Source organism: Mesoplodon densirostris, chromosome 4, assembly GCF_025265405.1.
Source record: "Mesoplodon densirostris isolate mMesDen1 chromosome 4, mMesDen1 primary haplotype, whole genome shotgun sequence".
Lineage (NCBI taxonomy): Eukaryota > Metazoa > Chordata > Mammalia > Artiodactyla > Ziphiidae > Mesoplodon > Mesoplodon densirostris.
The window spans coordinates 129,308,089-129,332,985 of record NC_082664.1 but is presented as its reverse complement, the minus strand read 5'-3'; the positions used below and the strand labels follow the sequence as shown (position 1 = coordinate 129,332,985).

General features: G+C 39.9%; 1 protein-coding gene across 6 annotated transcripts in view; it reads right to left on the bottom strand.

The window, feature by feature from the left end:
* CSNK1G1 (casein kinase 1 gamma 1) overlaps nt 1–24,897 on the bottom strand; it is a 151,543-nt gene that overhangs the window by 48,517 nt on the left and 78,129 nt on the right. For all 6 annotated transcript variants that reach the window (XR_009531800.1, XR_009531799.1, XM_060097196.1 and 3 more), the window contains exon 4: nt 24,234–24,303. Coding sequence is in view for 4 of the 6 variants with exons in the window: in XM_060097196.1 (XP_059953179.1) it covers nt 24,234–24,303 (70 nt within the window). In the remaining 2 variants the exon portion in view is untranslated. The remainder of the gene's footprint in view (nt 1–24,233; nt 24,304–24,897) is intronic.

Sequence of the window (24,897 nt, the reverse complement as noted above, 5' to 3'; positions counted from 1 at the left end):
ACTACATACACACATAATTACAAAGGCCTTTAGCCTCAAAGCAGGTTCAAAGTTTTGTTTATCCAAAGGAGTCAGGAAAGAAAGTCCAAGATAGGACAGATTTCTTCTGCAGCAGATAGCATCAAAGATAAAAAATGTTTTAAAAGTGTGTTGTGTATTGGGGGTGGGATTGAAGGGTAGGGGATCCTTTCTCTTTCCCAAAAAACTAACTCAGCTCAGAACTGGTAAATTTATAGGATTAAAAAAAAAACCCAATCTCTGAAATGTTACCACTTTGTCTCTGTGATTAAGTTATATAGACAGGGTCTCCCTGGTGGCACAGTGGTTAAGAATTCACCTGCCAATGCAGGGGACACGGGTTTGACCCCTGGCCCGGGAAGATCCCACATGCCACGGAGCAACTAAGCCCATGCGCCACAACTACTGAGCCTGAGCTCTAGAGCCCGCGAGCCACAACTACTGAGCCCACGTGCCACAACTACCGAAGCCTGCGCGCCTAGAGCCCGTGCTCCACAACAAGAGAAGCCACGACAATGAGAAGCCTGCACACCGGAACGAAGAGTAGCCCCCGCTCACCACAACTAGAGAAAGCCTGCGCAAAGCAACAAAGACCCAACACAGCCAAGAAAAAAAAAATTTATATAGACAGACTATCTACTGAGCTTCAAAAGCTGAGAGACGATCAATTCTTCTTAACATGCACCTGAACAATAACAACTAAAAAGAAAGTTTTAGCAGGCATTTAGAAGGAATAAGAAAAAAAATGAGATTATTCGAAGTACAGTGAACCTCTTCCTGACAATCCTGCCCCACTCCCATTACACTTTGTTTGTCCATGTATCTGCCTTCCCTATGAACTAAGAGAAGGTTGTTTGAAGGCAGTGACTACTATGTGTTAATTATGTTTGTGTATCGGTGCCTAGCACCAGTCCAAGCACATGGTAGATAAGGGCAGAATAAGTACTAAGTAAATAAATAAATACAATTCAGTGAAATTGACTTGAGTTTTCTATTTGGAACACACAATATTTAAACCTCAAAATGCTAAAATACACAGAGCAAAACAAATTAATCAGATTTTAAATGTGTGGGAATTGCTAACATAATTGATATTTCTGAGTAGTTCTTATTTGGATTTCATGTGAATGATATTTAAGAAGTTCTGTTGGGCAAGCCACCAATATGAAGATTCCAAGTAATTCAGAGTTGTAGTATTTCTACGTGGACTTTCTTCTGTGTATTTTCTTCCATAATGGTTGTATATGGTATGTGCAGTTATGTCTTTGCTGTTCTCACTTGCAGGTGAACTATGTAGAATTATTCATTTTAGTGAACAGTACTGAAAAACATACACACAAACAAATGTAAACATCTTCCTATCTCTCAATATAGCACCTGCCCATCCAAATAGATTAAATGACCAACGAAATTAGCCATCTAAGCTGTCTAATGTGCAAAGGAAGTCTGATGACATCTTCCTATCCTTTTCTTCTCCCACTCCATTTTCAGACACATTCTTTATTTTGGTCCTGTCTAACTTGGAATTATATGGTCTTTTCTTTACATACATAGCCCTTTTCCATCTCACTTCAATCTCACAGTCATCCTATGAACAAAACAGGGAAAATAGTAATGACTCCATTTTACATATGAGGTAGAGACCCTGAGAGACATCGTGTGACCTTTCCTAGCTGACAGGGTGCCCAAGTAACACAACCAGACCTCTCAACTCCAGATTCACTGCTCATGTCGCTATACTAAGTTGCCAACATTCTCCGCCTTCGTTCTTCTTCCCTTTCATTCATGTGGTTGCCGAAGTTATTCTCTGTGCTCCCTACCCCACTTCTTCCAAACCACATGCCTTTTTGGTTACCATTATCCTTCCAGGATATAAATCCACCACCCTACTACACAGGCAGATTAATCTGGTTAATCTGTCCTACCCAACTCCTTGGTTCCCAATATTTATTTTTGGCTGCGATGGGTCTTCGTTGCTGCCCACAGGCTTTCTCTAGCTGTGGTGAGCAGGGGCTACTCTTCATTGCGGTGCGCGGGCTTCTTACAGCGGAGGCTTCTCTTGTTGCAGAGCACGGGCTCTAGGCCTGAGAGCTTCAGTAGTTGTGGCACATGGGCTGCTAGTTGTGGCCCACGGGCTCTAGAGAGCAGGCTCAGTAGTTGTGGCATTCGGGCTTAACTGTTCTGCGGCATGTGGGATCTTCCTGGACCAGAGCTCGAACCTGTGTCCCCTGCATTGGCAGGTAGATTCTTAACCACTGCGCCACCAGGGAAGTCCCAATATTTTTAAATCAGTTACCTGAATACTATTTTACAGTTTTTGCATCATCTGCCCATCTCTCTATAGTTTTTTTTAATTAATTATTTTTTTATTTTATTTTATTTTTGGCTGCGTTGGGTCTTCATTGCTGTGCGCGGGTTTTCTCTAGTTGCAGCGAGTGGGGGCTACTCTTTGTTCCAGTGTGCAGGCTTCTCATGGCGGTAGCTTCTCTTGTTGCGGAGCACGGGCTCTAGGTGCCGCAGGCTTCAGTAGTTGTGGTGCACGGGCTCAGCAGTTGTGGCTCACAGGCTCTAGAGCACAGGCTCAGTAGTTGTGGCGCACAGGCTTCATTGCTCCGCGGCATGTGGGATCTTCCCGGACCAGGTCTCGAACCCATGTCCCCTGCATTGGCAGACAGATTCTTAACCACTGTGCCACCAGGGAAGTCCATCTCTATAGTTCTTGATTTGTCAATTCTAGTTCCTTATCTGGAATGGGGGCCACCTGGGACATTAGTTTTTTTAAATTATAAATGTGATATATACTAATTTTAAATAAATACAATAGCAAACCAAAAGCAGTACAGAAATACATGAATAAAAAGTATTCATATCCATAATAGATGATACACATACACATAATTAAAAATACTTTTCTGCAGCTTCATTTGTAATTTAATATTATATAATGGACATTTTTCCTTGTCAACACATGTATGCACATCATTCACTTTAAAAGTTACATCATATCTCCCCCTATGATATATCACATTTAAGTTTTCCTGTACTGATGGACATTTAGGTTGTATCCATATATTTGTTATTAGAAGTAGACATTATAGTGAACAGCTATTGCTTTCGCCTGACACACATCCTTTCTTCCTTCTTCTAATAACATCTTACTCTTCCAGCAGGAAAGCACCATTCCTTCATTGTTACTACATGTGGTTAAAGTGGGGTCAAGCCATTTCCCACTGCCACCCCAAGAATATGACTCAAGCCAGATTAATTAGAGGATCCTGTCCTCCTGCCCTGGGGAACTGGGTCAAGGATAGGAGCTTGAACTATGTCGGTACAATGAGAGTCAACTCTGGGCCTTTTTGAAATTATAGAGAAGGAGGAGCGATTTTCATCCCCCTTGATCACTAAACTGGAAGGAGCTTAGCCTGAAGCTACCAGAGACAACCACATGAGAACAGGTAGACTACTTACCTGAGAATGAAACCAACACAGAGAAAGCAGAGCTGAGAGAAGCAGACAGACAAGTATACCACAAACCTGAGGACCAAGGACAATGCCGGTCCTGGATCTGGCTGGCCTGAGGTGAGAATCCTGGACTTCTCAGTCCTGTGAGCCAAGAAATTCTCTCCCCAACCCCCACTCCCTCAATTAAGTGAGCTTGAACTCTATCATTTGAAAATGGAACATGTCTAGACAGATGTGCATACAACACTGCAAAAAAGTCCTTATGCCTACATTTTGGGGCATGAATACAAATGTATCTTGAGGGTAGATTCCTTGAAGAGGAAATGCTGAGTCAAGGGTCATGCACATTTAACATTTTAGTGTATGTTGCCACATTGCCAGTTCTAAATCCTCTTTGGTCCCTGGTCTGTTTCCAGTGCTGGGCCTCTTTTCACATTTAGTACTACCGTCCTATTACTTAAGTATCCAGGCCCATAGAGTATTTAAAAATGTTTTCAGAAGCTGCCTTGACTCATTCTTCTCAAAACCCCAGCACTAGGTTATCTCCTCTCTTACATGTAGCCAGCAGCAGCATGTTTGGAGGAGTCTCCTAGGTTTTTGTCAAAATTATCATTGATATTTCCAAGTCAGGAGAATCCTTCCTCCCCCATTATTTGTTCAACAATACAATAAGAAATTTCCATTCAAAGCATACTTGCATCACAAAAGTCTATTGGCCATAAACTGCTTTACAGTTTATGAAGTGTTTTTATACAGGCCTTCCCATTTAATCCTAACAAGTACATATAGGAATTACTATTCTCATTTTATGGGTAAGAAAATTCATTTGAAGTGACTTGCTCAGGTCATATACTGAGTGGTACAGCCAAGACCTAAAACCCCACTTCCGCCTCCAGGTTTCAAGGTTCTTTTCTTTTTGCCCGTGCTGTGCAGCATGTGGGATCTTAGTTCCCCGACTAGGGATTGAACCCTGCGCCCCCTGCATTGGAAGCACAGAGTCTTAACCATTGGACGGCCAGGGAAGTCCCCCAGGCTCTTTTACTATACCACATATACCTATCTGCACACTGAAGTCCACGGACATCTAGAGTGTCAGTGAGGACTACTGGGTCACATTACTTTCAAAGGAGATTAACCAATTTAATAAAGATTCAGTAAAACGTAGTCAGTGTATGAACCTAAGGGACAATCACAAGATACTGATGATGTTGATAGGTTATGAACTCAAGTAATAAAGAAAGAGTAATTTTTTCCTTACAAAAAGCACAGGTAAGAGTCCATCAGGAGTGCATTGGTAGTATTTTTCTAATACAACTACCAATCTTTAAATTAAACCTAATAAATTAAACATATCATTAGGAATTCAGAGGGCAACTTGGCATATGTTTGGATTAATAAAGTATAAAAAGCAGATAAGCATAGGTTTTCATTAACTTTGGACCCATTTAACAAATTTTTCCCAGAAGTCTCCTGATCGAAAGAACAAACCCACTAAAGCATACAGTCTAATCGTAGCACAGAAGCAAGAGTGTCCCCTATTATTGAACTCTCTTAATACTTAATACCCTTCCTTAAGCATCAAAATAGCCATGGAAGAGTAAAGTACCAAGTGTCACCCTCATTTTCTGAATGGGAAAGTAGAGGTTAACTGGCTTGCCACAGAACTGGTCAATGGAACAGATGCTACAGCCTGCCATTCTTTCCTCATTTGAGCCTTCACCCAAACACCTCTCCAGTCAGAACAGATGTGACCTGGTGGAAAATTTGAGATGACCTTATAATTCTGGTCACTGAGGAGGCATGAAGACTTCCAAGGGGGCAAAGTGAACTTACTTATCTTGCTGATTTTCACTTAATCTAAGGAATAAGTGTTGCAATGTCCCTGCTTCCAGTTTCAAATTCATTTAAGTTTAAAATGTCTGGTGGTCAGTTTGTCCATTCATCAAACATCACAAGTGAGAATAGAGTGCCAAGGGAACAATAAAGAGAAGCATATAACCTTGACTGAAGGGATTAGGGATGGCTTCGCAGAGAGCGGGGGTTATAGGCTGAGTCTTGAAGGATGGTTAGGAGCCGATTAGGCTGGAGTGTGGGGAGAGGGAATAATCTTGCAGGCTGAGGGATCCGCAAGCATATAGGTAGCTCAAAGCACAGCAGAAAAAGCAGGGTAACAGCTCTCCGAAATTAGAAAAACTAAGACTATTTTACTCTCACCTGGAGTTTCTTTAAATTCTGAACCACCTACTAGTTAAGCAAATGTCTCTAAAAATTATGGCAAAGGCCATTAACAAAGTTGAAAAGGCAGAGATATCTGAGTAAATAAAAAGATCAAAAGAATGAAGAAAAGGAAAAATAAGGATGTTATCTGAGTATTATACACCCATATTGCCTTAGTACCTCTTTAATAACAGAACTAAGTATACACTAGGACCCTAGCATTGCCTTATAACAGCACTAATAGAAATATAATGCAAGCCATGAATGAGAACCATGGATTTAATCTAAAATTTTCTAGAAGTCACATTTTAAAAGTAAAAAGAAACAGGTAAAATTAAGTTTAATAACAAATTTTATTTAACTCATATCTAAAATATCATCACCTCAACATGTAATCAATTTAAAAATTATTGAGATTGCAAAACAGAAATAGAGTCACAGATGCAGGAAACAAACTTATGGTTACTGACAAGGAAAGGGGGGATGAATTGGGAGATTGGGATTGACATATATACACTACTATATATATAATAGATAACTAATGAAAAACTACTGTATAGCACAAGGAACTCTACTCAATGCTCTGTGGTGACCTAAATGGGAAGGATATCTAAAAAAGAGTGGATATGTGTATATGTATAACTGATTCACTTTGCTGTACAGCAGAAATTAACACAACATTGTAAAGCAACTATACTTCAATAAGAATTTAAAAGAAAATATTGAGATATTTTACATCACTTTTTGGGATACTAAATCTTTGAAATTCAGTGTGTATTTTAAATTTATTTTTATTTTATTTATTTTTGGCTGCATTGGGTCTTTGTTGCTGCACGCGGGCTTTTTCTAGGTGTGGTGAGCGAGGGCTACTCTTTGTTGCGGTGCGCGGGCTTCTCATTGTGGTGACTTCACAGGCTCTATGCACGCGGGCTTCAGTAGTTGTGGCTCGCAGGCTCTAGAGCACAAGCTCAGTAGTTGTGGCACACGGGATTAGTTGCTCCGTGGTATGTAGGGTCTTCCTGGACCAGGGCTCGAACCCGTGCCCCTGCATTGGCAGGCGGATTCTTAACCACTGTGCTACCAGGGAAGCCCCCAGTGTGTACTTTATACTTAGAGCACATTTGGATTAGCCACATTTCACGTGCTCAGTAGTCACATGCGGCTAGTGGTTCAGCTCTGTAAGGAGTTATGAAAGATATAAGTGAGGCTGACTTACATACAATAATGGAGCAGACAAGAGGTTCTGTACTTAGCAATCTGTATGATCCCAAACAAGAAGCTTTCTCCAGCCCATAACCCTCTCCTTCCTCTGAAACTCTCTAGAACTGCTGATTCTGCTTACCTGGAGCCAATCACAGGTTGTCTCCCTTTTAGAATGTACGTTAGTGGGGGCTTCCCTGGTGGCACAGTGTTTAAGAATCCACCTGCCAATGCAAGGGACATGGGTTTGAGCCCTGGTCCGGGAAGATCCCACATGCTGCAGAGCAACTGAGCCCGTGCACCACAACTACTGAGACCGCGTGCCACAACTACTGAAGCCTGCGTGCCTAGAGCCTGTGCTCCACAACAAGAGAAGCCACTGCAATGAGAAGCCCGCGCACCGCAACAAAGAGTAGCCCCCGCTCGCCGCGACTAGAGAAAGCCTGCGTACAGCAACAAAGACCCAACACAGTCGAAAATAAAAAGTAAATAAATAAATTTAGAATGTAAGTTAGGGGCAATGCCTACTCTTATTCACCACTGTACCCCCAGGGCTTTAGCTTAGACCAGTACTTAACCCAAGTGGGATGCTCAGTGAACACCTCTTTAATAAATTTATGAACAGACACAAGTGTCACCCTCATTTTCTGAATGGGAAAGTAGAGGTTAACTGGGCAAGATAAGTAAGTTCACTTTGCCTCTGGGCCTTAGCTTATTTTATTCTTGGAAAGCTTTCTTTATCCTTCTATTTGAACATGTTTGAGTAAATCATACCTCTTTTTGAAAGTTCAGCCCCATAGCTACCATCCTCTTTAAAAAGCCTTCCCTGTTTCCCATAATTAGAAACCATTTTTCCCTTCAGAACTTCCATATAATTTTATATGTAACTTAAAAAAATAACATTCCACACATTCTGTGTGCACTATAGTTACTTACATACCTTAGTGAGCTCCTTGAGAGCAGTACAACAATGTCTTACAAAAAACATTATGAAAGCTCAATAAACATTACATTTTCCTTCCAATGGGCAGTGACCATGTTATTTATAACTCTGTGGCCCTCAAATTACTCATCCTAGTGCTATGGACACAGTTGATGCTGAGTTCTTGCTAGTGAAAACTTCATCTCCTTGCGCTATGACTAAAGTAATTATTAGTAAGAGATTCTACAGGTTGGTAAGAAAAGATGAATTAAAGCAATATGAAGCATAAAGAAAGAGGAAAATGGAGAGAAAAGTTAAAAGTGTGTCAGACTGTTGAAAGCACAAAAGAGTGCAGAGGTGTACAGAGCTGACAAACTCTTCTGTTAAGTGGGTGGAATATAAAGCACTTACTTAGAAGTCACTGAAAGATGAAAATATTGGTCACAAATGTTAAAACTTGATCTTTTTGTTGGTTTTTGTCTTAAGTATGCATATAGATACATTATATTCTACAAATACAAAAGGGCTTAGCTAGCAACTGGATTATCATTTTGATAACAGATGTGAGGCATTATCTATCTTCATGTAGTCTGTTACTGGAACTTAAGGAAAATATTCTCCCTCACAATGACACTAAGAGACACTGGAAAGGAATTCACTGAGTTTTAATACAAGACAGTAGATACAGGCTTTCACCTTCTCATAACCCATAGGAATAATTCACTTCAATGACTCATCTCTTTCGTTCCATAGTACTCCATAGCTTTGGGGATGCTAAATCCTACCTTCTCTCTTAGTGATTAACCTCGACAAACTATGAGTTAAGGAGGGGGAGTGACTGAGGGCTGTGGTCAGTCCTATGATGGTCACTGAGACTTCTGCCTCTGCCTTCCTTCAAAAAGCATTCTCTAAGGGCAGCCACTAAGCTATTCTTAATGTCTGAAGAATGGCTTTGAAGATATAGAAGAGAAACATGTAGGTACATAGTAAGAGAGATGTGAGTAAAGACAAAAAAGTAAAGTATGATCAAGAATTAAAGGGAGGGCTTCCCTGGTGGCGCAGTGGTTGAGAGTCCGCCTGCCGATGCAGGGGACACAGGTTCGTGCCCCGGTCCGGGAAGATCCCACATGCCGCGGAGCGGCTGGGCCCGTGAGCCACGGATGCTGAGCCTGCACGTCCAGAGCCTGTGCTCCGCAACGGGAGGGGTCGCAACAGTGAGAGGCCCACGTACCGCAAAAAAAAAAGAAAGAAAGAATTAAAGGGAGAAAATGACATCAGAAACTTTAGGGTCTGTGCAAACTTATAAGCAAGCTTCCTCTGACAGGCTTTGGTGCTTGACCTTTTCTAAACCTTTGGCTGCATAAGCACTATAATAGTTTTCTGGAATTAATCACCACACTCCAGCCCAGGCCACATACATATAAGTTACTTGGGTCTATTTTTGGAACTCTGCCTTCTATTTTTCATGAAGATCCTTAAAAGAAGTCAAAATCCAAATAACAAATTCTGCCTTCACACTGAGCAAATATCTCTAGCAGTTCTGTACTTTGCAAAACAATGCACTGAAAAGGTGTCAGTACTTTGCGTAACTGTGAGGTACATGCAGGTCACACAATTTCTATAATAAACTCACAACTCCCTATTTGCAATTAAAGAAATTACTGGCCCAACAAGTCTTCACCAGCCAAGTATCTAAAATAAAAGTGGTGCTATTTTTTTTTTTTTTTTTGCAGGAGAGAGGAATAAATTTTATGTACATAATTAAAGATAATTACTCTCTATGCCTCATGTGACTTAGAGCTATTTGAGGGTTTTAAGCAGCAGAGAAGGGCCACAAGGGTTTGGCTCTAACAGATAAGCAAGTCTCTCACAGCATTACATATGAACTTTTATGCTTATATTTCACAATACTATAGAGTACATTGTTAGCCATAACATGAGAAATGTCCCAATGCTCGAAACTATGGAAAATAACACAAAGGATACACAACCATAGAACTTATCCTAGTCCAGAAGTGTACTGAGTGTTGAGCTTCAGAAATATCTATTCCTATTTATGGCTAACTACTGTAGCCAGCTAATAAAGGTTAAAAGTCATGATGTTTTGTCCTTGGAAGAACGGAAAGGAATTCATAGTGCTATCACGACTAAATTAGCTCCATCAAAGACCAGCAAACTAGTACAGAGTATGACAATTATGCCTTTCCAAGCCCAGTAAATGAAACAATCCTTTCTATTTTTGCTTCACAAAATTTTTGCTACAGATTGGATTTACGCTGTAACGTCAATAGAAGCATTTAAATGTCCTTTTAAAATGTTTTCTGGACAAGGTAGGTAGATTTGGAAATGTACACACATGCACACACACTCTTTAAGAGGAAAAGATGAAAAGCACAACACACTTTCCCTTGTCTGAAGTTTGCTCCATATACTGTAAGACAGAGTTGTTGTTTTTTTAAATTTATTTGGCTGCATTGGGTCTTCGTTGCTGTGCGCGAGCTTTCTCTAGTTGTGGTGAGCGGGGTTTACTCTTCGTTGCGGTGCACAGGCTTCTCGTTGCGGTGGCTTATCTCGTTGTGGAGCACGGGCTCTAGGCGCGTGGGCTTCAGTAGCTGTGGCGCACGGGCTTAGTTGCTCTGCAGCATGTGGGATCTTCCTGGAGCAGGGCTCGAACCCGTGTCCCCTGAATCGGCAGGCAGACTCTCAACCACTGTGCCACCAGGGAAGCCCCAAAGGGTGAAAGTTTGGCAGAAATGGCTTCAAATTCATCATTCCAGACCCTTCTAAGTATGAGAAGCTCTGTCTCTCTTAACACAGACCCAAAGCAGTTTTTTCTCTTAAGATTCTTCTTTTCCAAAAAGTGTATGATAAGTACAGTAAACACAGGCACAATCAGCAGTGAAAGAGGGAGTTCTTTTTCTGGGAGTACTCACTGCCCTTTGCCAGGACCTCACACGGCTGTTGTTTTCAGGCTCTACTCCCCACTTTGAGAATCTCAAGACGCTGAACTGTCTTAAGGCAAAATGTTTTGCTCTCTAGCAATGTTCTGCTTTCTAGCAATTTTCTAGTCACACTGTCAACTGTATTCTCCCAGTTCTTAAGCCACGTTCTTAGAGAACGTGCTCTGTGCTGAGTGGTGGAGGAGTCCGTGTGATCCTGCGCACCCTTATCACAACACTAGGACCAGAACTGGAAGGCTGTTCCAAGCTAAGTCAGCCAGTCTCTTTCCTAGGAACTTGCATTTTTTTGGCCACGCCGCGTGGCATGCGGGATCTTAGTTCCTTGACCAGGGATCAAATCTGTGCCCTCTGCATTGGAAGCGTGGAGTCTTAACCACTGGACGACCAGGGAAGTCCTGGAGCTTGCAACTGAGATACAGGACTCCAGTCAATCTCTGCTGGTGCTTAAATGGAGAAGGGCTGCATAAAAGGCTTTTTTCCACTAAATGTAAGGAGAAGCAGAGAAGGCTGGTAACACATAGCAAATGAAGAGGGGCAACAGAAGCCAAGGCGTAAGATTTTATGACCCTAAGCAGAAGGAGGACCAAATACAGTGTCAGAGTCCAGAAGAGTTAGACAGAAAGCCAGGGACAAAGAGCAGTTGTTTTGGTTCCTAGAGGCTTTCTAAGTGCTTTGTTCCAATCCCTAGTGAGACCTGTATATTTCCTTCCTTGGTTCCATGATATGTCCCTATGATTTTTCAGTAAATTCTCCTTTAGAATCATAGCTAATTGGAATAGATTCTGTTATTTGTAATCAAATGATGTTTACCAACACACACACATAACTGTTCCTCTTGCTCTTCTTTAACCATCACTTCCTAAACACTATGTGCAAGACACTACACTAGATGCTTTAGGGAGAGAAGAAAAAAAAAGATAAGTACGACACAGACTCTCTCCTTAGGGAGCTTACAGATAGAAAACAGAGAGACAAACAGGTAACATAGTACTAGGTCAAGTCTTTCATAAAAATTAGCAAAAAGAAGGAAGAGTGAGACATGGAATGGCGTAAGCATCAAATCCACTTACTTAAATTTAATGATATATGCTTGGCCAAAAAAAAGTTTAAGAAATAAAAAAAACTACCATATTTTGAAGATGCATACTTTATTACATAAATTCTGCAGCACTGTATATACTAAACATCCATACCATGCATATTTACTGAGTATGATCATATACACAAATCCAGTTAGACTACGCTCTATATGCCATGGGTAATTTGAGGGATTTTTCAAGGCTGACTCTGATTATGTGTGATTTTCACCTGTGTGCTAACTTTAGCTCCTAACCTCAAATGTGACTACACTGTATTTAACAGTGGGTTTCCTTAGAAAAACTGTCACCCTTGAAATCTTAGCATTTTATTTATTTATATATTTTTTGGCTGCGTTGGATCTTCGTTGCTGCGTGCGGGCTTTCTCTAGTTGCGGCGAGCGGGGGCTACTCTTCATTGCGGCACGTGACCTTCTCATTGCAGTGGCTTCTCTTGTTGCGAAGCACGGGCTCTAGGCTCGCGGTATTCAGCAGTTGTGGCTCGCGGGCTCAGTAGTTGTGGCTCGTGGGCTCTAGAGTGCAGGCTCAGTAGATGTGGAGCACGGGCTTAGTTGCTCCACGGCATGTGGGATCTTCCCGGACCAGGGATTGAACCTGTGTCCCCTGCATTGGCAGGTGGATTCTTAACCACTGTGCCCCAGGGAAGTCCCGAAATCTTAGAATTTTAAATAAGATACCTATAAACTAGTATATAGGTGTGAGGTATGATCTGTGACAGCTGGTGGTGGTCTAGTTATTGACTGATTATTAGGTTATCTCAGCAGCTAACTGAACAGAAATATGGTGTTCTGAGAATTATCTTAGGATTTTGAACAAAGCCTCTATACTCAAATTGGGCTACGAAGCTCCTATAGTTGATGGTGCCTCAATACAGGAGACATGACAAACATAGATGGGCCCCAGCAACTTATTCTCTAACATTTTTTATTATCTGCCTAGAACTGTTTTCAATATCTTCAATATTTCAACTGTTTTCCAATCATAATATTCAACTTGACGTTTAACTCATTCTATCCCTTTAGTATCTCATCTCTCAAATCCATATTGGATAATAAAGCTAAAATAACCTCAGCACTGTTTGAAACTTACACCTTCCCATTTGATCAACAGACCCCCATCTTATATTTAAATCAGAAAAATTTTTAATGAAAATATATACATAAAAAGACTAAGGGGGGCTTCCCTGGTGGCGCAGTGGTTAAGAATCCGCCTGCCAATGCAGGGGACACGGGTTCAAGCCCTGGTCCAGGAAGATCCCATATGCCACAGAGCAACTAAGCCCATGTGCCACAACTACTGAGCCTGTGCTCTAGAGCCCACAAGCCACAACTACTGAACCCACGTGCCACAGCTACTGAAGCCTGTGCGCCTAGAGCCTGTGCTCCACAACAAGAGAAGCCACCGCAATGAGAAGCCTGTGCACCTCAACAAAGAGTAGCCCCCATTCGCTGCAACTAGAGAAAGGCCGCACACAGCAACGAAGACCCAACACAGCCAAAAATAAATAAATAAAATAAATAAATATTAAAAAAAAAAAAGACTAAGGGGGACTTCCCTGGTGGTGCAGTGGTTAAGAATCTGCCTGCCAATGCAGGGGACATGGGTTTGAGCCCGGTCCCAGAAGATCCCATATGCCGCGGAGCAACTAAGCCCGTGCGTCACAACTACTGAGCCTGCGCTCTTGAGCCCGCGAGCCACAACTACTAAGCCCACATGCCATGACTACTGAAGCCCGCGTGCCTAGAGCCCGTGCTCTGCAACAAGAGAAGCCACCACAATGAGAAGCCCCTGCACCACAACGAAGAGTAGCCCCCACTCGCCACAACTAGAGAAAGCCCACCCACAGCAATGAAGACCCAACGCAGCCAAAAAAAAAAAAAAAGACTAAGGAAGTACACATGAGAATAGTAGTTGTGAGTAGAGAGATTAAATCTTTCTTTTACATATTTTTCTAAACCTTCAATGATATTAGTTTTCTTCATAACTTAACAAAATAATTTTTTAAGTGAAAAAAAAATTTTTCCTTTGGGCAAGCTGCACACAGATAGTTGTAAATTCCTTCTTTAAAGTTACTCTCTTTTGGGACTTCTCTGGTGGTCCAGTGGTTAAGACTCTGTGCTCCCAATGCAGGGGGCCTGGGTTCAGTACTGGCCAGGGAACTAGATCCTACACGCATGCTGCAATGAAGATTCCACATGCCACAACTAAGACCCAGCACAGCCAAATAAATAAATAAATATATTTTTTAAAAAAAGTTACTCTCTTTTTTAGGTAGCATACTGAGAGATCTAGGGTCCTATCCTTTCTGAACTATAACTGTTGAGAGTGGAGCCAAGCAATAAGTGGACAAATTACGACAACTGTTTCAATGTGATTGTGTCCAAATAATTTTCTACCTGCTGATGGGCCATTTATGTATGAAGATGTGTACTACTACAGCCATTATATTTATGAGAACCACACATAATTCCTATCTTCAAAAGGCTTAAATTCCAGAACTTTTGCCAGGCAGTTCTTGGATGCTCTAAGTTTGTAGGTAATAGTGAATATACATGTCTCTGACTGTACACCAAATCCCTGTAGAAAAAATTTGGAGGACTTCGTTCTAATATCTTGAATTATTCATTCATATCTATATTCTGCTTCCTTAATACAGTTAATCAAGAATTGCTAGCATAAGCAAATAAAGAAGAGGCTGAGATCTTGAAGAGGAGAGTGTACACATAAAAGAAAGAAGCTGCCACTTAACTTGGTGATCTCACTGCCAGTGAAATCCTGCTGGAAGAGTTTATATACTGAGATTTCATCAATTTGACATTTGTTGAGTCTCTTCTTTGGATTAAGTGATATGCAAATAATACTATAATGAATAAAAGATGCTTCTCGCCCTTAAAAAAGCTCACACCCAGGGAACCCTCCTACATTGTTGGTGGGAATGTAAACTGGTGCAGCCCCTATGGAAGACAGTATGGAGGTTCCTCAAAAAAACTAAAAATAGAGTTGCCCTATGATCCAGCAATCCCACTCCTGGGCATATATCTGTAGAAATCTATAATTTGAAAAGATATATGCACCCTAATGTTCACTGCAGCACTATTTACAATAGCCAAGACATGGAAACAACCTAAATGTCCATCAACAGATGAATGGATAAAGAAGACGTGGTGCATATATACAATGGAATATTACTCTGCCATAAAAAAGAATGAAATAATGCCATTTGCGGCAACATGAATGGACCTAGAGATTATCATACTATGTAAAGTAAGTCAGAAAGAGAAAGGCAAACACCATATGATATCAATTATATGTGGAAGCTAAAATATGACACAAATTAATTTATCTATGAACAGAAATAGACTCACATAGAGAACATACTTGTGGTTGCCTAGGGGGAGGAGGGTAAGAGAGGGATGGATTGGGAGTTTGGGATTAGCAGATGTAAACTATAATATACAGAATAAACAACAAGGTCCTACTGTATAGCACAAGGAACTATATTCAATATCTTGTAATAAACCATAATAGAAAAGAATATGAAAAAGAATGTATAACTGAATCACTTTGCTGTAGAGCAGAAATTAACACACATTGTAAATAAACTATACTTCAATAAAATAAATGGAAAAAAGAAGTTCACAATCCAGCAGCATATTACACTGTGAAAAGTCCACAGAATGAGGGATATGGCTCTCTCTCTGTAAGTTCTCTCATTACAGTGCCTCAAGGGTAGAATGTGGACTTCCCTGGTGGCTCAGTGGTTAAGAATCCTCCCGCCAATGCAGGGGCATGGGTTGGTGTCCTGGTCCGGGAAGATCCCACATGCTGCAGAGCAACTAAGCCCGTGCACCACAATTACTGAGCCCGCGCGCCTAGAGCCCGTGCTCCACAACAAGAGAAGCCCCGCATCACAATGAGAGTAGCCCCCGCTCGCCACAGCTAGAGAAAGCCCATGCGCAGCAACGAAGACCCAACGCAGCCATAAATAAATAAATAAATTTATTTTTTAGAAAAGGGTGGAATATATCTAAGGAATAAGGAAACATTCCTTGCGGTAATTCCTTTTTTTTTTTGGCTGCACCACTCGGCATGCAGGATAGTTCCCCCACCAGGGATTGAACCCGTGTCCCTTGCATTGGAAGCACGGAGTCTTAACCCCTGGACCACCAGGGAAGTCTCGAGGTAATTCTTATGTTATGCAAACTGAACTAAGTGATAAAAAAGAATAAGGAGTTTTGGTTGCTGCCATGCTAGAGCAGAGATCAGCAAACTATAGCCTTTAGGTCAAATCTGGCCCACCTGCTTTTGCATGATTAGAGAACTAAGAATGGTTTCTACATTTTTAAATATTTGAAAAAAATTTAAAGAATATTTCATAAGTGAAAATGACATAAAATTCAAATTTCAGTGTCCACGAATAAACCTTTATTGGAATATAGCTCATTTGTTTACAAACTGTTTATAGCTATGTTTGTGCTACAAGGACAACAAGAGCTGAATATAGATAACACGAGTTGAATAGTTACAACAAAGACAAGTGGCCCACCAAGCCTAAAATATTTACTATATGTTCCTTTACACTGTCTGGCTTCCTAAGAAATCTCATCTTCTACACTGGAGGCAGAAGGCAGCCCAACCATTTGTATCTTTCATCTTGGGGGGCAATGACATTCACTAACATTCCCACAGACTACTGTAATAAACCTTACTTGTGATGTTTCAGTAGTTCATCACTAGTAAGACCACTTCCTTTGAGAATTCAGAGATGAATCCAGTTATGGTAAGGACCAAATATTAATGAATCCTTTGGCCTGGTCCTTGCATAGTGGTTTCAATTCCATTTTACAAAACCAAAATAAGTATGGCAATTGGATTTTTTTTTTCCTGGGGTTCTTTTCCAGGTAGTACAAGATGGCTGTGGCCAAGTGTCCCCTCCAAACTGGCACGAAAGGCTGTGGAGTTGTAGAAGCAAAAGTGGCCATTCTCACCAAGCAGGCTCATAACTGTATTTCAACACGACCACATTCAGCTCCACATTCAGCACAAACATCTCCCTCAAGATCACAGATGTGATGGGTTCACCAGAGCAGAATTCTGCTCTATTAAGTCAGAGAAAGGACTGGGAAATATTAAGTCACTATTGTTTGAGAATCCATCAAAAATTCTTCAAAAATGAAACTGTTATCTCTTCATTCTGATATTTTTCAAAGCTATAAGAAATGTAAATAGGATATTTCCATTTCTACAGGAAAGTTACATCTTTGGTTTCAATGTAAAACAATGCTGTCTTGTGTTTATATAGCACTTCTTCCTTAAGGATTCAAGGTCTTTACAGACATAACCTCATTCATTCCTAGAAGGTCTGCAAACTCAATAATAAAGAGGTTTCCCGTTACATGAATAAGGAAACTGAGGCATAGCAGGGGCACAAGGTTAATAGTAAGTCACAGAAAAACAGTGGGAAAACTTGGGCTAAACTTTTCTCCTTGCTCCCATTCTTGGCTGTCTCCACTTATGCACACTGCCTATAATTAGAGATGGCAAGTGTCTAAATTTCCAGTTCTCAAAATGTAATTTCAAGACTGCCCATTTATACTAATTAAGATTGGTTTTCCCTGAATTTAGTGGTATATGTCTCCTCTCTCTGTAATACCTCTGGCAGAGAGACTTCTGAAAAACTTCTATGTGGCAAGAAAGAATCCAGATTTCACTTTCTTTTACCAAGTTCACTATTTCATTCTTTCTTCTCTTGTTATGAAAACTTTCTGCCCAACTGGAGACGAAAACGTTTCTTCTCAATTCCTTAAAGCACTCCTAACTACTGAACATCTAAGCTGACCCATGTTACTTGTTCGTAACTACTCTTGTTGTATGATTCACTTCTATTTTCAGTAAAATCCCCATCTTTCCAGCATCTCTTCAGATGTTCTTATTTTTTATTTTCCTGTGTACTGCTTCCTGTGTTTGCCCAGCCTATTTAAAATTTACTCCTAAGGAAGTCCACAACATTATAGGACGGTTTTGCCAATCTCACACTTTCTCATGATTTTCTTCAGATTTATGCTTTATTTCTCTGTTGAAGTAGAACCATGTTCCTGTTAATTTAACAGTTGCCTAGATTCAAAGCTCTTTTTCTGGTACTAGCCTATACCTCCTATCTTTTTTTTTTTTTTTTTGCGATATGCGGGCCTCTCACTGTTGTGGCCTCTCCCGTTGCAGAGCACAGGCTCCAGGCGTGCAGGCCCAGCGGCCATGGCTCACGGGCCCAGCTGCTCCGCGGCATGTGGGATCCTCCCGGACCGGGGCACGAACCTGTGTCCCCTGCATCGGCAGGCGGACTCTCAACCACTGCGCCACCAGGGAAGCCCCCACCTCCTATCTTTTTTGATGACATATAAAACCACTCCTTCCCAGAAACTTCAAAATTGCAGAGTATGAATACTTCTTTTAAAAATTTTATTGGTGTATAGTTGATTTACAATGTTGTGTTAGTTTCAGGTGTACAGCAGAGTGATTCAGTTATACATATACATATATTCTTTCTTTTTCAGATTCTTTTCCCATAAAGGTATTACAGAATATGAATACTTTATTCATATCATAAAGGTTTCAGTGGGTGAAAATGGCTTGGGTGGGGTAGCTCTGAGCTCCTCAGTTGCACACATGGCACAAGTATTCAACCCAAATGATTAATTTACTTTGGAAAGAACTGTTTCAAAACCTAGATCACCCAAGTCTATAAAAGATTTTGGAGGTAACAAAGGCATGAAATTTGGGAGCACCATATGAAACAGGAAATCCTAGTGTTCCACTGGGGGAAAGTTCTGGGGCTTTGCATCAATTAACACTTTAACAACTATGTTCCACTATTCTATTACAATTAGGCAAGGGATAATGGGTAGAAGGTGCCAGGCATCTGGCCTCTGCTCGGTATACACACAAGACAGAAATCTGTACGAAAACACAGGACAAACACATTCCTAGCTCAGGTTTTCCTATTGTATGACCCTGGGTAAGTAAGTTACTAAACTTCCCTGTGCTCAAAATGGGAAAAATGAAATAACCATATGAAGTACCTAGTGGACACTTAAGTTCACTTGCTTTCTCTTTCCAATGAGATTTTTGCCTGGGCTTTGTTACACTGTGAAATTTCAGTAAGTATCTTATTGTCTTTTTAATTTTAAAGATTTTATTTATTTATTTATTGGCCTCCCTGTGAGGCTTGCGGGAGTTCCCTGACCACGGATAGAACCCGTACCCCCTGTAGTGGAAGTGCGGAGTCCTAACCACTGGACCGCCAGGGAATTCCCTTTTGCTGTCTTTAATTTGAGGATTACCATCTCCTTTACAAGAAAGCCAAAGCAGAATAGTCATTAGCAGATTAGAATAGCTGCTGGAAAGCCAGGACATGGCAGATCAGGCTTAGATTGTCTATGATATGATATTTATTCCCAGAGCCCCTGAGAATTTTTCCCAGGTTGCTGGGTGGAAGTAGAATTAAGTGTTTAACCAGAGCACGATGAGTTCCTCTACTACCTTTAGGATCTCTCAATACAATTAAGAAGCCTCCAGAAGCAGAGATTATTGTACTATCTGTTTATATTATAAATTAGGCCTTTCCAAATACCAAGTGAAGTGATGGGAATTTACCATAACCTACCCTACTACTTTTACTAAAAATGTCAAAGCTATTGTTCAAAACCACTGTTCCTAAGAAACAGCTAACTCTGAGAACAGTAACAGAAGGCAACTTTATTGCTCCTTCTGGCCAAGTCAGAGGCCTCCACCAGATTCTATCACTTGCACTCTGATTTCTGTCTCTAGAATCCTATTTTCTTGCCATTTGCCTATTCACCCCTCCCCCCATCTTCCTTCATTTGCTCCTGCTCTTGCTGACTCATTCCCTCTCCCTTCCTCCCTCTCTCTCCTGCCACTTCAGCTGCATGCCTGGTTCTGGTTTATTCATCTTTTAGTTAACTACCAAACATATACTGACCCCTATTATGTGACCAGTCCCTATCTAGCTATGAACCTTCATGCTTATACTGTCCCTCTCTTATGTTTAGGGCTCCTCTCTGTTGAGGCCACTGGTTTTGCCTATCTCTGCCCCAAACCTGTCATCCACATGTCCTGTTCCTGTGTGTTAGGACATAAGCAAAAGTGGGAGGTGTGCTGGATAAAAGATTTGTTGGCTGGGAAATTTAAAAACTGACAATGTATATACTCTCCTAAGTAAAAGGACACTCGGAGCACAGGGAAACCTAAAAACATTCCCATAACAGGAAAATAAGTTTGAGACTTACCCATGGTGACTATAATACAATTAACCCAACACTGATCATTGAAGAAAATGATAAGAAAATAAGAAAGATGGTTAAAACTCACTGGGTGCTTTCATCTGCTAAATGCAAGGCTTAGAGTCTTTAATTACCATGATTAAATGATGTTCTTTCTTGTGAAGCTGGCCCATTGTACTAAACAAATACTGAAGCTACCAGGAGGGCAAGCCAGCCCCAGGGAACCCAGAGTCAATCTTTAAGTCCCTTATTTCTAATCTTGTGTACTCAGAACAACCTATACAAAGTTACCCCTGAAAAGAAAAGTATAACTGCGCTCAGTGCCAAAGCCCTTTGTACAGTGAAAAATCATTTCTAATCATTCTCTTCAAAGATAATCATTAACTTTTCAATATATCCATTCAGATATTTTCTGTGCTCATGCGGACATATCTGTATTATATATGTTTTTCTTGTATTACAGAAATATAATCATGCTATACTGTTTTGCAAAACTTTTTACTTAAAAAATATATTGGGGCATCTTTCCATGTTAGTACACAGGGCTCTGCTTTCTTTTTAATAGCTAATTCCGTGGTATAAATATATCACCATTTATTTACCCAGACCCATATTGATGACATTTAGATTACTTTCACACTGTTTTAATTGTTATACAAAGTCAAACTTATCTTACTGAAATTTCTTTCTATAATTTTTGTTCTGGAATCCTTTGGAATAAACTTAATCTATCATTTAATAGATCTTTAAACATCTGAAAATCACCATCGTATCATATGCGGAGTAAATGGCAGGACATATGAAAGAAAAGTTTGAGTTATATACTCTGGTATCAGAAATCAATAGGAGAAATGCTTTCTTCAAATAAAAACAAGCTGAAAGTCTGACAGCACAAAATGCATGCCTAAATTATGGTCTACAAAGCTGACAGGATATTATACAATGATTAGAAACATGTATCTAATGCAGCATCAAGACAAATGTTACAATGTTCAGTGAATGAAGACATGCAATTGCATGTAAACTGAGATTAACTATGAAATATGTCTGCATATGAAAAAGAGAAATATTCAAATAAAATGTGGCTGAGTTAGGGTGATAAGAACATGGACCACCGTCTCCTTTCAAAATATCCTTTAATTTTTCATAATTTGGTTTCTACAATAAATGAAAAAAGGAAAAAAAATGATAGCTTTTAGGAAGACCAAAATCCTCATTCTCAGTTTCAAGACTCTCAAGGCCCTCTTTCTTCCCTGATTATCTTAGAGATAACCTTCATAGTAAATAACCAGGTCTTGAAATTCTTGATGGCAAAGTCACAATCAGCAAAGAAACCTTGAAGTGTGACTGTTCACTAGAGAACATGACGGTATAGAAGGGAAGAAGTTAGAGATCAAACAAGGAAAAGGAGGGACAATCAGGAAGAGCTCCACCTTAAACCATGTTCACAATCATCCAGTACTACCAGTTTTGTTCTATCTACACATGAGTAGAGAACTGGTATGAATTTCCAGATCATACAGTCAGGGCAATGTAGGGGTCAAAAAGCAAGGTAATAAATAAGACTTTTGTACTTAAGGAAAAAATGGTCATATTCTCAAGCCAACAAAGATGTTCTTATTTTAGGAATTTAAAGTCTCAAGCTCTGGTCACAATAGCTATACCAGTGTCCTTTAAATTCATAATCACTCATTTCTCCCCCCAAATTTCATCCATTTATTTCGTAAGTACTGATTAATTCCTTGAACAAACCTAAGTCACAATGGGCTTTTTTTTCTTCTTAAGTATTCCTTGTCATGATACCCAAATATCTTGCAAATCTTCGGCCTGTGCTGAATAATGACAGACAAAGCACCAGTGAGTAAAAACAACGAGTGCATAATTTTGGTTTGTGTGCTTTCAGCGTGAAAGGTTGTTTATTTACAGTGCCACAACATCACCTTGGTTCTGAAGAGAGAAGGGCATATGTGCTCTAGCTGCTCATACATTAACTACTGATGAGTAACATTTGCAGCTGGGAACTTCACTCTAGAAAAATAGAAAGAGAAATGCTTCTGCCTGTAACTTAGGAAGAAGCTCTAGTGTTCATGCTCACACTTATAGGGAGACGTGGTGAAATCTTGTCTACTTTGTCAACTGATCTACTTTCAAAATAAATTTCCTGGCCTCTCGCCTTCTGAGATGGCCCACACTCTGTGGAGTGTGTTTCTCCCAGGGCCATTCTCACCTTTTGAGATGGACCACATTCTGTCTACAGAATGTGTATCTCTCTAAATAAATCCACTTCTTACCTATCATAAATAAATAAATAATTTCCCTTTTTTAGCCATCCCCAGGGAATATTTTTCTTAATAACTTGGCAAAAATCTAAAACTCAAGCTTATCAAATCTTCCTAAGTTCCTTCTGTCACCAGAATTCTTCCCAGCTTCCTATTATGTGAAAGAACTATGTAGGGCCCTGAGATACATTTGCGACACCAGGGTGAAGAAGGCACAAGCCTGTTCTCAAGGAGCTTATAGTAGTCTTATGGAAGGGGCAGGGGGATATGCAGTTATAATTTAAAAAGTCAATATGTAATCATCAGTAACAGAATTAGGATTGAAAAGCATCCGAATACTTAGTAATAATGGGATAAAATAAGATGACACTTAGGAGGTTCTGGTGATCAAAATCAATTATATAACCAGAAAAATTCAGAAAGCCTTAGTTGATGGCAGCTTACGTAAAAAAGACATAAAGGTTTCAACTGAGTAGAACTCCATAGATGCATAAAAGTCAACTATGTAAAATGGCTGTTAAAATAGCTAACCTAAATTAATAGAACTATTGTGTCCAGATCAAGGAAGATAATAATCCCACTGCCTCCAATCCAGAGTTACTGGTGCTGTTTTATGAGGCTCATTTAAGAGGAACATCACAAAACCAGGAGTGTGTGAGTGTGTACATTCATGCTTCCTAGTGGAGCAATGACAGTGAAGTATCTGTTAATCACATAATGCAAAAAACTGAAGGAATTGAAGACACGTATCTTAAAAGAAGACTTGCAGGTGAGCAGTGGAGGGGCAGCATATAACAGCTGAGATGAATGCATTTGAGCTGTCTGCAAGAACTCATGTCAGGTTCAATGAAAGACAAATGCTCATCCTGGCCTCCCTAGGTTATGACTATGGCTGATTACTGCCATGGTCAGGGTATAAGATGACTTGAATAACACCCAGTGGCTCTTATATAATTGTATATATTTTAGGAAGTGAAACTCAAATTCCTTCAACAGTACCTTCAATAATGGTACTTGAAATAGAAACTATGTTTCAGTCATTCACAAAAAACTGTCACACTGAAGAAGCATAAAGCAGAGGAATGTCTATTAATGTCAAATAATTAAACTAGCACTGAAGGGTTTCATCTTCTGCAATAGGAATCCTATGGGTTCAACCTCCTTAGGGTTGGTAACATTTGTGCAGTCAATATATTTTTCTGCAAGCCAGTAAGATATTTCAGAAATTTGACCTTTTTGGTAAAAAAACAGGAATGTTTTTAAAAATTATAAACTTAATTTTTAAAAAATCAGAGGTCATAGGTTATTACAATCATATAGATAGGTCTTCCAAATTAATGAGAACAATAAAGTGACAGTGTTAAGGTATTTCAGAAGATATATTTTAATAGTATGCCTTTAAAATGGATATAAAGTCTCAATGTGGTAAAAACATCTTGAAAATTACCAACACCTCCTCCTTTCTTTCTGTATACACAAAGGAATGAAAAGAGAATGAAAAAACTACCAAAAAGCAAAAACCATACCATGTGTATTTCAGGTGGATGAAAGCATTCACAGGTTGGTTTGTGGACAGGCATGGTAGCATAGACCCCCAATCAACTCAACTGCCCTTCTAGATGCCAGAGAGTAAGTAGCTTTTTAGTTGACTATGTGTATTTACCTATCCAGCAAGTAGGGGAGATACGTGGCCTGGCAAAAAGGGTAGACAAGAAAATTTACATATGTTAGGGCTTCCAGCTAAGCTATATGCTGAATAAATGGAGGAAACATTGACTTACCTGCACTGCCGAGCTGTTTATAAAACCTGTACTCTAAATGAAGCTGTGGAGCACGTGATTTTATTGGTTCCTGAAACCCAAGAAGAGAAATTGTGATCAGATTTAGACAGATTTTTCATTCCTAGGTTTTCAGAGTAAACCAGGGCTAAGACCACTTAATATTTTAGAGATGATATTCATATATAATAGCATTTTCTTACCACAATTTCTCTTTGAAAGCACATCTAGGGGAAGATGAAGCTGAATTATATACAATCCCTGCCATGGATATTTAAAAAAAATACTCTGTATGAGACATCACTCAAGGATAGCTCTCTCACCATGAAGTATTTTTCTGAAATATATTCTCCTAGGAAACCAGGTGCCAAATCTTTTAATTAAATACCAGCAAGTATTTCCTTCTTGTTTTATTATGAATTTCGGGTAGTAAATGGTTTTATTATTTATAGAAAAATGATATATGCTCAGGAAAAAAATTTCATATACACAAAAATTAGAAAGAAAGTAAAAATAATCTGAGATCCTATCATTTAAAAGAAAAGCACTATTAACATTTTGGTGAATGTTCTTCCAAATATTGATTTATACATATATTTATATATAATATAGACTCAAAAACGTATTTTAAATAAATGAGAGCATACTATATTTGGTGTTCTATGTC